The 21,729-nt window shown below is 50.0% G+C and overlaps 1 protein-coding gene across 1 annotated transcript in view; it reads right to left on the bottom strand.

The window, feature by feature from the left end:
- The window catches only part of LOC144605138 (histidine ammonia-lyase-like), a 58,844-nt gene extending 37,484 nt beyond the window's left edge, over positions 1-21,360 (bottom strand). The window contains exons 1-6 of the mRNA XM_078420214.1: positions 21,114-21,360; positions 17,548-17,602; positions 14,480-14,501; positions 13,957-14,031; positions 13,368-13,440; positions 13,170-13,236 (exon numbers count right to left, since the gene is read on the bottom strand). Of these exons, the coding sequence (XP_078276340.1) occupies positions 13,170-13,236; positions 13,368-13,440; positions 13,957-14,031; positions 14,480-14,501; positions 17,548-17,602; positions 21,114-21,360 (539 nt within the window). The remainder of the gene's footprint in view (positions 1-13,169; positions 13,237-13,367; positions 13,441-13,956; positions 14,032-14,479; positions 14,502-17,547; positions 17,603-21,113) is intronic.
- Between the last annotated feature and the right edge of the window lie 369 nt (positions 21,361-21,729).

Raw genomic sequence — 21,729 nt, forward strand, 5'->3', positions numbered from 1 at the left:
ACAGTGGAACACACACACACGAGTGTGACAGACACTCTCACAGTGCAGTGTGGACAGTGGAACACACACACACGAGTGTGACAGACACTCTCACAGTGCAGTGTGACAGTGGAACACACACACACGAGTGTGACAGACACTCTCACAGTGCAGTGTGACAGTGGAACACACACACACGAGTGTGACAGACACTCTCACAGTGCAGTGTGACAGTGGAACACACACACACGAGTGTGACAGACACTCTCACAGTGCAGTGTGACAGTGGAACACACACACACGAGTGTGACAGTCTGACAGTGCAGTGTGACAGTGGAACACACACACACGAGTGTGACAGACACTCTCACAGTGCAGTGTGACAGTGGAACACACACACACGAGTGTGACAGACACTCTCACAGTGCAGTGTGACAGTGGAACACACACACACGAGTGTGACAGACACTCTCACAGTGCAGTGTGACAGTGGAACACACACACACGAGTGTGACAGACACTCTCACAGTGCAGTGTGACAGTGGAACACACACACACGAGTGTGACAGACACTCTCACAGTGCAGTGTGACAGTGGAACACACACACACGAGTGTGACAGACACTCTCACAGTGCAGTGTGACAGTGGAACACACACACACGAGTGTGACAGACACTCTCACAGTGCAGTGTGACAGTGGAACACACACACACGAGTGTGACAGACACTCTCACAGTGCAGTGTGACAGTGGAACACACACACACGAGTGTGACAGTCTGACAGTGCAGTGTGACAGTGGAACACACACACACGAGTGTGACAGACACTCTCACAGTGCAGTGTGACAGTGGAACACACACACACGAGTGTGACAGACACTCTCACAGTGCAGTGTGACAGTGGAACACACACACACGAGTGTGACAGACACTCTCACAGTGCAGTGTGACAGTGGAACACACACACACGAGTGTGACAGACACTCTCACAGTGCAGTGTGACAGTGGAACACACACACACGAGTGTGACAGACACTCTCACAGTGCAGTGTGACAGTGGAACACACACACACGAGTGTGACAGACACTCTCACAGTGCAGTGTGACAGTGGAACACACACACACGAGTGTGACAGACACTCTCACAGTGCAGTGTGACAGTGGAACACACACACACGAGTGTGACAGACACTCTCACAGTGCAGTGTGACAGTGGAACACACACACACGAGTGTGACAGACACTCTCACAGTGCAGTGTGACAGTGGAACACACACACACGAGTGTGACAGACACTCTCACAGTGCAGTGTGACAGTGGAACACACACACACGAGTGTGACAGACACTCTCACAGTGCAGTGTGACAGTGGAACACACACACACGAGTGTGACAGTCTGACAGTGCAGTGTGACAGTGGAACACACACACACGAGTGTGACAGACACTCTCACAGTGCAGTGTGACAGTGGAACACACACACACGAGTGTGACAGACACTCTCACAGTGCAGTGTGACAGTGGAACACACACACACGAGTGTGACAGACACTCTCACAGTGCAGTGTGACAGTGGAACACACACACACGAGTGTGACAGTCTGACAGTGCAGTGTGACAGTGGAACACACACACACGAGTGTGACAGACACTCTCACAGTGCAGTGTGACAGTGGAACACACACACACGAGTGTGACAGACACTCTCACAGTGCAGTGTGACAGTGGAACACACACACACGAGTGTGACAGACACTCTCACAGTGCAGTGTGACAGTGGAACACACACACACGAGTGTGACAGACACTCTCACAGTGCAGTGTGACAGTGGAACACACACACACGAGTGTGACAGACACTCTCCCAGTGCAGTGTGACAGTGGAACACACACACACACGAGTGTGACAGACACTCTCCCAGTGCAGTGTGACAGTGGAACACACACACACGAGTGTGACAGACACTCTCCCGGTGCAGTGTGACAGTGGAACACACACACACGAGTGTGACAGACACTCTCACGGTGCAGTGTGACAGTGGAACACACACACACGAGTGTGACAGACACTCCCACAGTGCAGTGTGACAGTGGAACACACACACACGAGTGTGACAGACACTCTCACAGTGCAGTGTGACAGTGGAACACACACACACGAGTGTGACAGACACTCTCACAGTGCAGTGTGACAGTGGAACACACACACACGAGTGTGACAGTCTGACAGTGCAGTGTGACAGTGGAACATACACACACGAGTGTGACAGTCTGACAGTGCAGTGTGACAGTGGAACACACACACACGAGTGTGACAGACACTCTCACAGTGCAGTGTGACAGTGGAACACACACACACGAGTGTGACAGACACTCTCACAGTGCAGTGTGACAGTGGAACACACACACACGAGTGTGACAGACACTCTCACAGTGCAGTGTGACAGTGGAACACACACACACGAGTGTGACAGACACTCTCACAGTGCAGTGTGACAGTGGAACACACACACACGAGTGTGACAGACACTCTCACAGTGCAGTGTGACAGTGGAACACACACACACGAGTGTGACAGACACTCTCACAGTGCAGTGTGACAGTGGAACACACACACACGAGTGTGACAGACACTCTCACAGTGCAGTGTGACAGTGGAACACACACACACAAGTGTGACAGACACTCTCACAGTGCAGTGTGACAGTGGAACACACACACACGAGTGTGACAGACACTCTCACAGTGCAGTGTGACAGTGGAACACACACACACGAGTGTGACAGACACTCTCACAGTGCAGTGTGACAGTGGAACACACACACACGAGTGTGACAGTCTGACAGTGCAGTGTGACAGTGGAACACACACACACGAGTGTGACAGACACTCTCACAGTGCAGTGTGACAGTGGAACACACACACACGAGTGTGACAGACACTCTCACAGTGCAGTGTGACAGTGGAACACACACACACGAGTGTGACAGACACTCTCACAGTGCAGTGTGACAGTGGAACACACACACACGAGTGTGACAGACACTCTCACAGTGCAGTGTGACAGTGGAACACACACACACGAGTGTGACAGACACTCTCACAGTGCAGTGTGACAGTGGAACACACACACACGAGTGTGACAGACACTCTCACAGTGCAGTGTGACAGTGGAACACACACACACGAGTGTGACAGACACTCTCACAGTGCAGTGTGACAGTGGAACACACACACACGAGTGTGACAGACACTCTCACAGTGCAGTGTGACAGTGGAACACACACACACGAGTGTGACAGACACTCTCACAGTGCAGTGTGACAGTGGAACACACACACACGAGTGTGACAGACACTCTCACAGTGCAGTGTGACAGTGGAACACACACACACGAGTGTGACAGACACTCTCACGGTGCAGTGTGACAGTGGAACACACACACACGAGTGTGACAGACACTCTCACAGTGCAGTGTGACAGTGGAACACACACACACGAGTGTGACAGACACTCTCACAGTGCAGTGTGACAGTGGAACACACACACACGAGTGTGACAGACACTCTCACAGTGCAGTGTGACAGTGGAACACACACACACGAGTGTGACAGTCTGACAGTGCAGTGTGACAGTGGAACACACACACACACGAGTGTGACAGTCTGACAGTGCAGTGTGACAGTGGAACACACACACACGAGTGTGACAGACACTCTCACAGTGCAGTGTGACAGTGGAACACACACACACGAGTGTGACAGACACTCTCACAGTGCAGTGTGACAGTGGAACACACACACACGAGTGTGACAGACACTCTCACAGTGCAGTGTGACAGTGGAACACACACACACACGAGTGTGACAGACACTCTCACAGTGCAGTGTGACAGTGGAACACACACACACACGAGTGTGACAGACACTCTCCCAGTGCAGTGTGACAGTGGAACACACACACACGAGTGTGACAGACACTCTCCCAGTGCAGTGTGACAGTGGAACACACACACACGAGTGTGACAGACACTCTCCCAGTGCAGTGTGACAGTGGAACACACACACACGAGTGTGACAGACACTCTCACAGTGCAGTGTGACAGTGGAACACACACACACGAGTGTGACAGACACTCTCACAGTGCAGTGTGACAGTGGAACACACACACACGAGTGTGACAGACACTCTCACAGTGCAGTGTGACAGTGGAACACACACACACGAGTGTGACAGACACTCTCACAGTGCAGTGTGACAGTGGAACACACACACACGAGTGTGACAGTCTGACAGTGCAGTGTGACAGTGGAACACACACACACGAGTGTGACAGACACTCTCACAGTGCAGTGTGACAGTGGAACACACACACACGAGTGTGACAGACACTCTCACAGTGCAGTGTGACAGTGGAACACACACACACGAGTGTGACAGACACTCTCACAGTGCAGTGTGACAGTGGAACACACACACACGAGTGTGACAGACACTCTCACAGTGCAGTGTGACAGTGGAACACACACACACGAGTGTGACAGACACTCTCACAGTGCAGTGTGACAGTGGAACACACACACACGAGTGTGACAGACACTCTCACAGTGCAGTGTGACAGTGGAACACACACACACGAGTGTGACAGACACTCTCACAGTGCAGTGTGACAGTGGAACACACACACACGAGTGTGACAGACACTCTCACAGTGCAGTGTGACAGTGGAACACACACACACGAGTGTGACAGACACTCTCACAGTGCAGTGTGACAGTGGAACACACACACACGAGTGTGACAGACACTCTCACAGTGCAGTGTGACAGTGGAACACACACACACGAGTGTGACAGACACTCTCACAGTGCAGTGTGACAGTGGAACACACACACACGAGTGTGACAGACACTCTCACAGTGCAGTGTGACAGTGGAACACACACACACGAGTGTGACAGACACTCTCACAGTGCAGTGTGACAGTGGAACACACACACACGAGTGTGACAGACACTCTCACAGTGCAGTGTGACAGTGGAACACACACACACGAGTGTGACAGACACTCTCACAGTGCAGTGTGACAGTGGAACACACACACACGAGTGTGACAGACACTCTCACAGTGCAGTGTGACAGTGGAACACACACACACGAGTGTGACAGACACTCTCACAGTGCAGTGTGACAGTGGAACACACACACACGAGTGTGACAGACACTCTCACAGTGCAGTGTGACAGTGGAACACACACACACGAGTGTGACAGACACTCTCACAGTGCAGTGTGACAGTGGAACACACACACACGAGTGTGACAGACACTCTCACAGTGCAGTGTGACAGTGGAACACACACACACGAGTGTGACAGACACTCTCACAGTGCAGTGTGACAGTGGAACACACACACACGAGTGTGACAGACACTCTCACAGTGCAGTGTGACAGTGGAACACACACACACGAGTGTGACAGTCTGACAGTGCAGTGTGACAGTGGAACACACACACACGAGTGTGACAGACACTCTCACAGTGCAGTGTGACAGTGGAACACACACACACGAGTGTGACAGACACTCTCACAGTGCAGTGTGACAGTGGAACACACACACACGAGTGTGACAGACACTCTCACAGTGCAGTGTGACAGTGGAACACACACACACGAGTGTGACAGACACTCTCACAGTGCAGTGTGACAGTGGAACACACACACACGAGTGTGACAGACACTCTCACAGTGCAGTGTGACAGTGGAACACACACACACGAGTGTGACAGACACTCTCACAGTGCAGTGTGACAGTGGAACACACACACACGAGTGTGACAGACACTCTCACAGTGCAGTGTGACAGTGGAACACACACACACGAGTGTGACAGACACTCTCACAGTGCAGTGTGACAGTGGAACACACACACACACGAGTGTGACAGACACTCTCACAGTGCAGTGTGACAGTGGAACACACACACACGAGTGTGACAGACACTCTCACAGTGCAGTGTGACAGTGGAACACACACACACGAGTGTGACAGACACTCTCACAGTGCAGTGTGACAGTGGAACACACACACACGAGTGTGACAGACACTCTCACAGTGCAGTGTGACAGTGGAACACACACACGAGTGTGACAGACACTCTCACAGTGCAGTGTGACAGTGGAACACACACACACGAGTGTGACAGTCTGACAGTGCAGTGTGACAGTGGAACACACACACACGAGTGTGACAGACACTCTCACAGTGCAGTGTGACAGTGGAACACACACACACGAGTGTGACAGACACTCTCACAGTGCAGTGTGACAGTGGAACACACACACACGAGTGTGACAGACACTCTCACAGTGCAGTGTGACAGTGGAACACACACACACGAGTGTGACAGTCTGACAGTGCAGTGTGACAGTGGAACACACACACACGAGTGTGACAGTCTGACAGTGCAGTGTGACAGTGGAACACACACACACGAGTGTGACAGACACTCTCACAGTGCAGTGTGACAGTGGAACACACACACACGAGTGTGACAGACACTCTCACAGTGCAGTGTGACAGTGGAACACACACACACGAGTGTGACAGACACTCTCACAGTGCAGTGTGACAGTGGAACACACACACACGAGTGTGACAGACACTCTCACAGTGCAGTGTGACAGTGGAACACACACACACACGAGTGTGACAGACACTCTCACAGTGCAGTGTGACAGTGGAACACACACACACACGAGTGTGACAGACACTCTCACAGTGCAGTGTGACAGTGGAACACACACACACACGAGTGTGACAGACACTCTCCCAGTGCAGTGTGACAGTGGAACACACACACACGAGTGTGACAGACACTCTCCCAGTGCAGTGTGACAGTGGAACACACACACACGAGTGTGACAGACACTCTCACAGTGCAGTGTGACAGTGGAACACACACACACGAGTGTGACAGACACTCTCACAGTGCAGTGTGACAGTGGAACACACACACACGAGTGTGACAGACACTCTCACAGTGCAGTGTGACAGTGGAACACACACACACGAGTGTGACAGACACTCTCACAGTGCAGTGTGACAGTGGAACACACACACACGAGTGTGACAGACACTCTCACAGTGCAGTGTGACAGTGGAACACACACACACGAGTGTGACAGTCTGACAGTGCAGTGTGACAGTGGAACACACACACACGAGTGTGACAGACACTCTCACAGTGCAGTGTGACAGTGGAACACACACACACGAGTGTGACAGACACTCTCACAGTGCAGTGTGACAGTGGAACACACACACACGAGTGTGACAGACACTCTCACAGTGCAGTGTGACAGTGGAACACACACACACGAGTTTGACAGACACTCTCACAGTGCAGTGTGACAGTGGAACACACACACACGAGTGTGACAGACACTCTCACAGTGCAGTGTGACAGTGGAACACACACACACGAGTGTGACAGACACTCTCACAGTGCAGTGTGACAGTGGAACACACACACACGAGTGTGACAGACACTCTCACAGTGCAGTGTGACAGTGGAACACACACACACGAGTGTGACAGTCTGACAGTGCAGTGTGACAGTGGAACACACACACACGAGTGTGACAGACACTCTCACAGTGCAGTGTGACAGTGGAACACACACACACGAGTGTGACAGACACTCTCACAGTGCAGTGTGACAGTGGAACACACACACACGAGTGTGACAGACACTCTCACAGTGCAGTGTGACAGTGGAACACACACACACGAGTGTGACAGACACTCTCACAGTGCAGTGTGACAGTGGAACACACACACACGAGTGTGACAGACACTCTCACAGTGCAGTGTGACAGTGGAACACACACACACGAGTGTGACAGACACTCTCACAGTGCAGTGTGACAGTGGAACACACACACACGAGTGTGACAGTCTGACAGTGCAGTGTGACAGTGGAACACACACACACGAGTGTGACAGACACTCTCACAGTGCAGTGTGACAGTGGAACACACACACACGAGTGTGACAGACACTCTCACAGTGCAGTGTGACAGTGGAACACACACACACGAGTGTGACAGACACTCTCACAGTGCAGTGTGACAGTGGAACACACACACACGAGTGTGACAGACACTCTCACAGTGCAGTGTGACAGTGGAACACACACACACGAGTGTGACAGACACTCTCACAGTGCAGTGTGACAGTGGAACACACACACACGAGTGTGACAGACACTCTCACAGTGCAGTGTGACAGTGGAACACACACACACGAGTGTGACAGACACTCTCACAGTGCAGTGTGACAGTGGAACACACACACACGAGTGTGACAGACACTCTCACAGTGCAGTGTGACAGTGGAACACACACACACGAGTGTGACAGACACTCTCACAGTGCAGTGTGACAGTGGAACACACACACACGAGTGTGACAGACACTCTCACAGTGCAGTGTGACAGTGGAACACACACACACGAGTGTGACAGACACTCTCACAGTGCAGTGTGACAGTGGAACACACACACACGAGTGTGACAGACACTCTCACAGTGCAGTGTGACAGTGGAACACACACACACGAGTGTGACAGACACTCTCACAGTGCAGTGTGACAGTGGAACACACACACACGAGTGTGACAGACACTCTCACAGTGCAGTGTGACAGTGGAACACACACACACGAGTGTGACAGACACTCTCACAGTGCAGTGTGACAGTGGAACACACACACACGAGTGTGACAGACACTCTCACAGTGCAGTGTGACAGTGGAACACACACACGAGTGTGACAGACACTCTCACAGTGCAGTGTGACAGTGGAACACACACACACACGAGTGTGACAGACACTCTCACAGTGCAGTGTGACAGTGGAACACACACACACACGAGTGTGACAGACACTCTCACAGTGCAGTGTGACAGTGGAACACACACACACACGAGTGTGACAGACACTCTCCCAGTGCAGTGTGACAGTGGAACACACACACACGAGTGTGACAGACACTCTCCCAGTGCAGTGTGACAGTGGAACACACACACACGAGTGTGACAGACACTCTCCCAGTGCAGTGTGACAGTGGAACACACACACACGAGTGTGACAGACACTCTCACAGTGCAGTGTGACAGTGGAACACACACACACGAGTGTGACAGACACTCTCACAGTGCAGTGTGACAGTGGAACACACACACACGAGTGTGACAGACACTCTCACAGTGCAGTGTGACAGTGGAACACACACACACGAGTGTGACAGTCTGACAGTGCAGTGTGACAGTGGAACACACACACACGAGTGTGACAGTCTGACAGTGCAGTGTGACAGTGGAACACACACACACGAGTGTGACAGACACTCTCACAGTGCAGTGTGACAGTGGAACACACACACACGAGTGTGACAGACACTCTCACAGTGCAGTGTGACAGTGGAACACACACACACGAGTGTGACAGACACTCTCACAGTGCAGTGTGACAGTGGAACACACACACACGAGTGTGACAGACACTCTCACAGTGCAGTGTGACAGTGGAACACACACACACGAGTGTGACAGACACTCTCACAGTGCAGTGTGACAGTGGAACACACACACACGAGTGTGACAGACACTCTCACAGTGCAGTGTGACAGTGGAACACACACACACGAGTGTGACAGACACTCTCACAGTGCAGTGTGACAGTGGAACACACACACACACGAGTGTGACAGACACTCTCCCAGTGCAGTGTGACAGTGGAACACACACACACGAGTGTGACAGACACTCTCCCAGTGCAGTGTGACAGTGGAACACACACACACGAGTGTGACAGACACTCTCCCAGTGCAGTGTGACAGTGGAACACACACACACGAGTGTGACAGACACTCTCACAGTGCAGTGTGACAGTGGAACACACACACACGAGTGTGACAGACACTCTCACGGTGCAGTGTGACAGTGGAACACACACACACGAGTGTGACAGACACTCTCACAGTGCAGTGTGACAGTGGAACACACACACAAGAGTGTGACAGACACTCTCACAGTGCAGTGTGACAGTGGAACACACACACACGAGTGTGACAGTCTGACAGTGCAGTGTGACAGTGGAACACACACACACGAGTGTGACAGACACTCTCACAGTGCAGTGTGACAGTGGAACACACACACACGAGTGTGACAGACACTCTCACAGTGCAGTGTGACAGTGGAACACACACACACGAGTGTGACAGACACTCTCACAGTGCAGTGTGACAGTGGAACACACACACACACGAGTGTGACAGACACTCTCACAGTGCAGTGTGACAGTGGAACACACACACACGAGTGTGACAGACACTCTCACAGTGCAGTGTGACAGTGGAACACACACACACGAGTGTGACAGACACTCTCACAGTGCAGTGTGACAGTGGAACACACACACACGAGTGTGACAGACACTCTCACAGTGCAGTGTGACAGTGGAACACACACACACGAGTGTGACAGACACTCTCACAGTGCAGTGTGACAGTGGAACACACACACACGAGTGTGACAGTCTGACAGTGCAGTGTGACAGTGGAACACACACACACGAGTGTGACAGACACTCTCACAGTGCAGTGTGACAGTGGAACACACACACACGAGTGTGACAGACACTCTCACAGTGCAGTGTGACAGTGGAACACACACACACACACGAGTGTGACAGACACTCTCACAGTGCAGTGTGACAGTGGAACACACACACACGAGTGTGACAGACACTCTCACAGTGCAGTGACAGTGGAACACACACACACGAGTGTGACAGACACTCTCACAGTGCAGTGTGACAGTGGAACACACACACACACGAGTGTGACAGACACTCTCCCAGTGCAGTGTGACAGTGGAACACACACACACGAGTGTGACAGACACTCTCCCAGTGCAGTGTGACAGTGGAACACACACACACGAGTGTGACAGACACTCTCCCAGTGCAGTGTGACAGTGGAACACACACACACGAGTGTGACAGACACTCTCACAGTGCAGTGTGACAGTGGAACACACACACACGAGTGTGACAGACACTCTCACAGTGCAGTGTGACAGTGGAACACACACACACACGAGTGTGACAGACACTCTCACAGTGCAGTGTGACAGTGGAACACACACACACGAGTGTGACAGACACTCTCACAGTGCAGTGTGACAGTGGAACACACACACACGAGTGTGACAGACACTCTCACAGTGCAGTGTGACAGTGGAACACACACACACGAGTGTGACAGACACTCTCACAGTGCAGTGTGACAGTGGAACACACACACACGAGTGTGACAGACACTCTCACAGTGCAGTGTGACAGTGGAACACACACACACACGAGTGTGACAGACACTCTCACAGTGCAGTGTGACAGTGGAACACACACACACGAGTGTGACAGACACTCTCACAGTGCAGTGTGACAGTGGAACACACACACACGAGTGTGACAGACACTCTCACAGTGCAGTGTGACAGTGGAACACACACACACGAGTGTGACAGACACTCTCACAGTGCAGTGTGACAGTGGAACACACACACACGAGTGTGACAGACACTCTCACAGTGCAGTGTGACAGTGGAACACACACACACACGAGTGTGACAGACACTCTCACAGTGCAGTGTGACAGTGGAACACACACACACGAGTGTGACAGACACTCTCACAGTGCAGTGTGACAGTGGAACACACACACACACGAGTGTGACAGACACTCTCACAGTGCAGTGTGACAGTGGAACACACACACACACGAGTGTGACAGACACTCTCACAGTGCAGTGTGACAGTGGAACACACACACACGAGTGTGACAGACACTCTCCCAGTGCAGTGTGACAGTGGAACACACACACACGAGTGTGACAGACACTCTCCCAGTGCAGTGTGACAGTGGAACACACACACACGAGTGTGACAGACACTCTCCCAGTGCAGTGTGACAGTGGAACACACACACACGAGTGTGACAGACACTCTCACAGTGCAGTGTGACAGTGGAACACACACACACGAGTGTGACAGACACTCTCACAGTGCAGTGTGACAGTGGAACACACACACACGAGTGTGACAGACACTCTCACAGTGCAGTGTGACAGTGGAACACACACACACGAGTGTGACAGACACTCTCACAGTGCAGTGTGACAGTGGAACACACACACACGAGTGTGACAGACACTCTCACAGTGCAGTGTGACAGTGGAACACACACACACGAGTGTGACAGACACTCTCACAGTGCAGTGTGACAGTGGAACACACACACACGAGTGTGACAGACACTCTCACAGTGCAGTGTGACAGTGGAACACACACACACGAGTGTGACAGACACTCTCACAGTGCAGTGTGACAGTGGAACACACACACACGAGTGTGACAGACACTCTCACAGTGCAGTGTGACAGTGGAACACACACACACGAGTGTGACAGACACTCTCACAGTGCAGTGTGACAGTGGAACACACACACACGAGTGTGACAGACACTCTCACAGTGCAGTGTGACAGTGGAACACACACACACGAGTGTGACAGACACTCTCACAGTGCAGTGTGACAGTGGAACACACACACACACGAGTGTGACAGACACTCTCACAGTGCAGTGTGACAGTGGAACATACACACACGAGTGTGACAGATAGTCTCACAGTGCAGTGTGACAGTGGAACATACACACACGAGTGTGACAGACACTCTCACAGTGCAGTGTGACAGTGGAACATACACACACGAGTGTGACACTCTCACAGTGCAGTGTGACAGTGGAACATACACACACGAGTGTGACACTCTCACAGTGCAGTGTGACAGTGGAACATACACACACGAGTGTGACAGACACTCTCACAGTGCAGTGTGACAGTGGAACACACACACACGAGTGTGACAGTCTGACAGTGCAGTGTGACAGTGGAACACACACACACGAGTGTGACAGACACTCTCACAGTGCAGTGTCACAGTGGAACATACACACACGAGTGTGACAGACAGTCTCACAGTGCAGTGTGACAGTGGAACATACACACACGAGTGTGACAGACACTCTCACAGTGCCGTGTCACGTTAGAATATACTCACACAAGTTTATCTGGGGCAATAACTGTCCCGGCAAACCTCCCAAAGCCCGTGTTTATTCCGTAAACAACTAGAAAACAAAATATTTGCAATCGCAAGGTGTTATTTGTGGGATAGACACCTGAATTTTAAAGTTACATAATTTACTTAATATTATTTAAATTAATTTCAAACAGATTTTGAGATCAAATAAGACATGACCTTGCCCTTCCTTGATGACTCTTTCCACCAGGTCCCGTGATTTGTTGACCCTTCTTTCAACATCAGTGGCAAGCTGAAAGAAAAACCCACTTGTGCAATATTTTGCTTGGGCAGCTGACAACCCAGCCGTATGAACATTGATCTCTCTAATTTCCAGTAACTCTTGCATTCCCTCTCTCTCCGCCCCTACACCCGCCATAGACGTCCTGCTAGTTCCACTGTTCGCATTCTTGTATCCCTCTTGTTATCACCTCTTCCCCAGCCAACAATGGACCATTATGGGCTCTACCCTTCCTGAGATCATCCGTTGCCAGCCCTGATTTGTTCTGGCCTTTTCTCACCTCCAGTTCCATCCACCCTAACCACCCCCCCCCCAACCCCCAACCCCCCCCCCCCCCCCCCACCACCCAACTCCACTCCCCCACACCAACTATCTTTTAGGGTTCCGACTCAAAAAGTCACCTATTTTCTTTTCTCCAGAGATGCTGCCTGACCCGTTGAATTACTCCAGCACATTGTGTCTATTTTGTGTAATACCACATGTCCTTGAACATTCAGGTATCACTGGAAGTTTCAGTCAACATATCACCTTGATTTTGTAGCTCCCCTTGCCAAGCTGGACAAGTTGTTGTGTTGTTAAGCTGTTTCCATCCAAGTACATGTACTGAATAGGGAGGAATAAACAAAATCACTCAAAAAAAATAACTATAGACCACTGCAGATTTAGTTTAGTGTAGTTTAGTTTAGAGATACTGTGCAGAAACAGCCCCTTCAGCCCACCGTGTCTGTGCTGACCAGTGATTCCCATACATTATCCTACTATACTATCCTACACACCAGGGACAATTTACAATTTTTACCGAAGCCAATTAACCTACAAACCTGTACGTCTTTGGAGTGTGGGAGGAAACCGGAACACTGGGGAAAACCCACGCAGGTCACGGGGAGAACGTACAAACTCCACACAGACAGCACGGGGAGGTAGGGTGGAACCCGGGTCTCTGGCTCTGCTAGGCAGCAACCCTACCCCGAGCCACACTATTTCTACACAGCTGCCTCACCTACTTTGGAGCAGTTTTGTGTCAATGAACATGCACACTCTGCACACTTACCTGCTGAGTATCTGAATGCATCCTATATTTACATATTAAGGAATTGTAAGATCAAAATAACAGTTCATCGGTTGAGAGGTGGGGAAAAGTAGATCGATTTGTGAAAATGAACTGAAATCAACAAATGCTTTCATCCCAAAGTACATGATAATCACACTTAGGAAGAGTATCAATCAGCTGCCATGGGAAATGAGTCGAGAATTTTCCCAGGTGACTTAAAGCTATGTTGTAGCAGGGACATGGTACTAAAGTGTGAGCATTCATTTATCATTCAACTTGAATGATAAATGAACTGCGTGCTCATCCCCCTGCTCGACTCACTCTATACTCGTGACAGTGCCAACTCCATCTTCAAGTTCGCCGATGACACCACTGTTGTGGGCGGATTACAGATAGTGATAAGTATAGAAGTGAGATTGACCTAATGGTGCCAACACAACAACTTGGCTCTCAATATCAGTAAAACCAATGAACTGAATGTGGACTTTGGAAGAGGAAGGATGAGGACACACAACCCTGTTTATGGTGGAGACAGTCATAACCTTCAAATTCCTGGACATGCATATTTCCGAAGATCTTTCCTGGACCTAGCACACTGATGCAATTATAAATAAAGCACATCAACGCCTCCACTTCCTGAGAAGATTAAGGAGATTCAGTATGTCAGAGAAGATTCTCTTGAGCTTCTACAGGTGTACAGTAGAGAGCACATTGACTGGTTGCATCACAGCCTGATTCAGCAAGTTGAACGCCCAGGAGCAGAAAAGACTGCGAAAAGTGGTGAACGCTGCCCAGTCCATCACCAGCTCTGACTTCCTCACCATCAAAGCGATTTATCAGAGTCGCTGCCTCAAAAAGGCAGCCAGTATCATCAGAGACCCACACCACCCTGGCCCACACCCACACCATCAGAGACCCTCACCACCCTGGCCCACACCCACACCATCAGAGACCCACACCACCCTGGCCCACACCCACACCATCAGAGACCCACATCACCCTGGCCCACACCCACACCATCAGAGACCCACACCACCCTGGCCCACACCCACACCATCAGAGACCCACACCACCCTGGCCCACACCCACACCATCAGAGACCCACACCACCCTGGCCCACACCCACACCATCAGAGACCCTCACCACCCTGGCCCACACCCACACCATCAGAGACCCTCACCACCCTGGCCACACACTCATGATCAGAGACCCACACCACCCTGGCCACACACTCACACCATCAGAGACCCTCACCACCCTGGCCACACACTCATGATCAGAGACCCACACCACCCTGGCCCATGCCCACACCATCAGAGACCCACACCACCCTGGCCCACACCACCCTGGCCCACACCACCCTGGCCCACACCCACATCATCAGAGACCCTCACCACCCTGGCCCACGCCCACACCATCAGAGACCCTCACCACCCTGGCCCACACCCACACCATCAGAGACCCACACCACCCTGGCCCACACCCACACCATCAGAGACCCACACCACCCTGGCCCACACCCACACCATCAGAGACCCACACCACCCTGGCCCACGCCCACACACCCACACCATCAGAGACCCACACCACCCTGGCCACACACTCATCTCACCCCTGCCAAGAAATACAGGAGCCTGAAAACTGTAATGTCCAGCTTCTTCTCCACAGCCATCAGGCTGTTAAACACTGCAACCTCCAAATAAGCTCTGAACTACAATAGACTATTGTTATTATTGTTATTGCACTATTATTGTTTTTTGTTTGAGTATGTGTGTATGTGTATGTGAACATATATATATATATATATATATGTGTGTGTATGTGTGTGTGTGTGTGTGTGTGTGTGTGTGTGTGTGTGTGTGTGTGTGTGTGTGTGTGTGTGTGTGTGTATATGTGTGTGGGTGTATGTGTATAGAAACACACACTGAACCTTTCTCTCTCTCGTTTATCATATGGTTTACAGTGCACTATGTTTACATATTCTGTTGTGCTGCAGCGAGTAAGAATGTCATTGTTCTATCTGGGACATGTGACGATTAAACACTCTTGACTCTGGACTCTGGAAAGTGGCAGTGAAGCTGAGAAGGCTGTTGAAGTATAACAGAACTCTGTGTAGCAGTGATAACATTTTTTAAAAAAGGAGCTTATAGGTTACTGATAATCTCTACTTTGGCGCCCTCGCTGCATGCTGGATTATGCAGACCGCTTCGCTTCTTGAAGTCATTCACTATCTCCTTTGTCTTGCTGATATTGAGAGAAAGGTTATTGTCCAGATCAGGTCACAAGGTTCACAATCTCCTTCCTGTACTCTGCCTCATCATCATTTGATATCCGGCCCACTAACATTACAACTACCTCAGACCAATGTCATCGACAGCTCTCCAGAACCCTTTACCACCTCCGCATTGACCGGCTCTCTGTCCAGTCCATTTGAGGAGCTGCAATTCCCTCTAGCTAAACAACAAAGCTGACACACCTTTCACAGTCTGATTTTGATTCCATAAGAGTCTGACAGCGTGGAAACAGGCCCTTCAGCTCAACTTGCCTGCACCGGCCAACATGTCCTATCTACGCTAGTCCCACCTGCCTGAGTGTGACCCATATCCCTCTATATCTGCCCTGTCTCAATGTTTCTCAAACGTCATGGTAGTCCCTGCCTCAACTGCCTCCTCCGGCAGCTCGTTCCATACAGCCACCACCCTTTGTGTGAACCCACACTTACATATTGCACTTCACTGGGCCAAGGGTAGAATGCATTTGGACATAGCATGGTGGAGTTGACATTCTGGATTACTTTAAGAAACAACGAGATATTAAAGTGGGAGAATCAGAGAGGCTCTATGGAGAGGATCTAGAATGGATCAAATACCAGTTCTCGTCATCATTTTGTGATCTTGTGACTTCTGCAATGAATTAGCAATGCAATGATGAACTCCGCAAGATTTACCAAGGCAGAACTTTAGACAATTCAAACTGGAAGTTGACTTTGGAGAAAGGAGTGAGTACAAGGGCAACATGAACACAATTGTTAACTATCTGGATGAAGTAAATCCAAAAGAAAGGATACAGAGAGGCAAAGTTTGTGTTCAATGCATCCAGTTCAGCTTCTTGCCCTTGGATAACTGTAATGGAGAAACCAAAAGGCTTGTTAGGCTCAGGATAGCACAGTTAATATATTTGAATGTACCATAATGACCCTCGTTGGTCCAGGCAAGCCGCGGGCCGGTAGTGCCATGGCAAGCTGGCCCGGCCCGTCACCGCCGACCAATGATGGAGGATCCACCCGCCATGGACTGAAGATTGCTCACTGCAGTCAGAGAGCCAGGGATCGCCCGCTTCATAGCGATGATGGAGGACCGCCAGCAGGCCCGGCTTGCCCACAGCAGCCTCTGCAGTTCCTTCCTACACAGTTTGTGGCCTCGCTGGTGCCAGGGTCAAGGATGTCTCTGAGTGGGCATAAGGCAACGTGAGAGAGGAGAGTGAGCAGCCAGAGTCATGATACCATTGAAAGGTACAAAGGGAATTTACGTCCTGCAAAGAGAATTTACGGTAGACGCAAATGCTGGAGTAACTCAGCGGGACAGGCAGCATCTCTGGAGAGAAGGAATGGGTGACCCTTCTTCAGACCGATGTAAACACGATGATGAGAGATGCTGCCTGTCCCGCTGAGTTACTCCGGCATTTTGTGTCTATCTTCGGTATAAATCAGCATCTGCAGTTCCTTCCCACACAAGAGAATTTGAGGAATTGATTAAAATACAGGACTGCCAGAGTTTTGATTTTTGGATGATTGCCCAGGCCATGTGCTAGTGAGGCAACAAATACAAACTAGTGCAGTTTAATACATGGCAGGGATCTGTGCTGAGAACTCTGTTGTTTCTGGTGTACATCAATGACTCGGACATAAGTGGAGATGGGTTGTTAGTAAGTTTGCAGATGACACCAAGATTGCTGGAGTTGCGGTCAGTGAGATAGGCTGTCAAAGTATTCAGCAGGATATAGATCAACTACAGAAATGCGTGGAAGAACGGCAGATGGATTTGGATCTGTGAGGTGTTGTACATTGCAATGCAAGGGGAAGGTAAATGTGTAGGAAGGAATTGCAGATTCGGGTTTACACTGAAGATCGGCACAAACTGCTGGAGTAATTCAGCCGATTAGGCAGCATCTCTGGAGAAAAGGCACAGGTGACGTTTCGGGTCGGAACCCTTCTTCAGACAGTTTTGAGTCTGAATAAGGGTTCCGACCCTAAACATCACCTATTAATTTACGCCGGAGGTGCTGCCTGACCCACTGAGTTGCTCCAGTTTGTGTTAATCTAGGGGAAGGTGTACAATTGATGGCAAGACCCTCAACAGCATTGATGTGCAGAGGGATCTTGAGGTCTAGATACATAGGTCCCTGAAAGTGGCAACACCAGTAGATAGAGTGGGAAAGAAAGTGCTTATCTTATTTGGTCAGGGCATTGAGTATAAGAATCAGGAAGTTATGACGCAGTGCTATAAGACTTTGGAGACACAAGGAACTGCAGGTGCTGGAGTCATGCATGGAACCAAAAGTGCTGGAGTAACTCAATGGGACAGGCAACATCTCTGGAGGACATGGAAAGGTGAGGTCTTGTGTTGCAACCCTTCTTCGGATCTGAAGAAGGGTCCCAGCCTGAGATGTCATCTATTCATGCCCTCCAGAGATACTGCTTAACCAGCTGAGTTACTCCAGCACCTTGTGCTCTCTATATTTTGGTTAGGCCGCATTTGGAGTATTGTATGCAGTTCTGGTCACACCATTACAGGAAGGATGGGAAGGCTTTGGGGAAGGTGCAGGAGGTTTACCAGGAAGCTGCTGGTATTGGCCACAAGAAGAGGTTGGTCAAACCTAGATTGTTTTCTCTGGAACATCAGCGTTTAAGAATAGAAATACATAACCTTTTTTCCCAGGGTGGAATTGTCAAAGTCTCGAGGGGTTGGCCCCTGAAGGCTGCAGCAGAAAAGGGTCCCCGGTCGTCTTGGACTCCATGCCAGATCCTGACCCAGATCTGTCAAGGACCGTGTGGTGGCCAAAGATAATAGAGCAGAGCAAGACAGACCACTCGACCCTAAAAACCGAGATATGTCACGATGCCATTTTAGTAGGCAGAAACTTGCAGAAACATTTTAAAAGAAAAATAACAAAAATCTGTGAATTGATAGATGAGATATATTCTGCATTTTTAATAATAATATAATATATTCCTTTATTCGTTCCACACCGGGGAAATTTACATTGCTACAGCAGCAAAGTGGACAGCAAGAGAGAATTCATTATAAATAAAAGATACATAAATTGTCATCAGTTTTCTGTGTGTTCTTAGCTGTTACTGTTGACTCGTCTGCTGGGAACAGTGCTGGTTGTACAGTCTCACAGCAGTGGGAAGGAAGGACCTCCTATATCTCTCCTTCACGCACAGGGTGAAATACCAATTTTTTATGGTTTCATCATGCATACTGTTTCCCCAAAACAGATGACACTGCGAGAGGCAGAGCGAACGGTGGGGTTTGCTTACTAAAATGGCGGGCGTTACGCTCCTTTGCGACTACACTTCATTATAGGCGATTTTGACGGAGTGGTTCATCTTGCTCCTCTAGTATCTTTGGTGGTGGCTGTCTGTGCACCAGTCTCTCCACGTTAAACAAAGTCACGCACAGGCATCCTAAAAGGACAGTCATACTCGCTTCGAGTGACCACCGATGCTGATGAGACAGGTATGCAGAAAATGCAGGGATGGGAGGGATATGGATCTCCAGGCAGAAGGGATTAAGTTAATTAGACATCCTGTCAACACAGATATTGTGGGCCAAAGGGCCTGTTCCTGTGATATATGTTCCATGACCATGATGAATTTCTCTGAGAGGGGAAAAAATGCTGATAATTTTTCCTGACGTGATGATTAATAGAACACAAAATGTTGGAGTAACACAGCTGGTCAGGCAGCATCTCTGGAGAAAAGGAATAGGTGGTGTTTCAGGTCGAGACCCTTCCCCAGACTGAGAGTCAGGGTAAAGGGAAACTAGAGGTATGAAAAGGTACAGAACAAATCAGAGCTGGCATCGATAACCCAGGAAAGGTGGAGCCCACAATGGTCCATTGTTGGCTGTGAAAGAGGCGATAACGAAGGGAAACACAGCTAGTACGATGACTAGGGTTGGGGAGAGAGGGAAAGCAAGGGTTACTTGAAGTTAGAGAAATCAATATCATACCGTTAGGGTGTGAGCTACCCAAGCAAAATATGAGGTGCTGTTCCTCCAATTTGCGTGTGGCCTCACTCTGACTGTGGAGGAGGCCCAGGCCAGAAAGGTCAGTAAGAGGAATGGAGTGGGGAGTTAAAATGTTTGGCAACCAGGAGATTGCATAGTCCAAGGTGGGCTGAGCGAAGGTGTTCAGTGCAACGATCGACCAGTCTGCGCTTGGTCTTGCCGATATATAGCGGGAGCAACAGATACAGTAGATGAGGCTGGAGGAGGTGCAGGTAAACCTCTGCCTCACCTAACAGGACTGTTGGGGTCCCTGGATGGAGCCGAAGGAGGAGGTATAGGGGCAGGTGTTGCATCTCTTGCAGTTGATGCAAGGACAACATCGGTTTCTGCATTGACCTACCAATCTGGATGAAGTCTTTATCTTGCAAGACATCGCCGATGGCATCATTAGGATCTAACAGACTCGGCCCCTGACAGCGTCTCACCAGGAACGTCATATCTTCCACACAGCCCAGGCCACCATCATCCACCTTCGCTTTCATGTAGCGCCTCAGAGCTTCCCGGCCCAACCACTGGATGTTATATGAGGAATCTTTACAGGGAACTGTCAGCCATTCATCCTTCACACGCACAGTGAAAGAAAGCATCACTGATTAGTCAGCAGTCAGAATCAACAGAAAGCACCTGCAAACACACCCCACCTGCAAATAAAATGTGCAAGGGACGTTGTCAATTTATAGTCATTGTACATTAAACATTACCAGCACGTTGCATAATTTGCTAAAAACTCATCAAAACTTCTCACTGGACCTGCTGACAATCATTGCAATGAATAAGTAAAGAAACCAATTTATTTTTTATTTTAAATTAAATATTGCACCTGATTTCTTTAATTCTGGGTATATAATTAATTTGGACCTGCTGATACAAGCTAAAAAAATGTCAGCATGGCTGACTCTGGTAACAGGTGACTTGGTACAGTTCTCGAGTGTTGGGTTGAGCAAGTCAGGAAGACC

Source organism: Rhinoraja longicauda, chromosome 23, assembly GCF_053455715.1.
Source record: "Rhinoraja longicauda isolate Sanriku21f chromosome 23, sRhiLon1.1, whole genome shotgun sequence".
In the NCBI taxonomy this organism is placed as follows: Eukaryota; Metazoa; Chordata; class Chondrichthyes; order Rajiformes; family Arhynchobatidae; genus Rhinoraja; species Rhinoraja longicauda.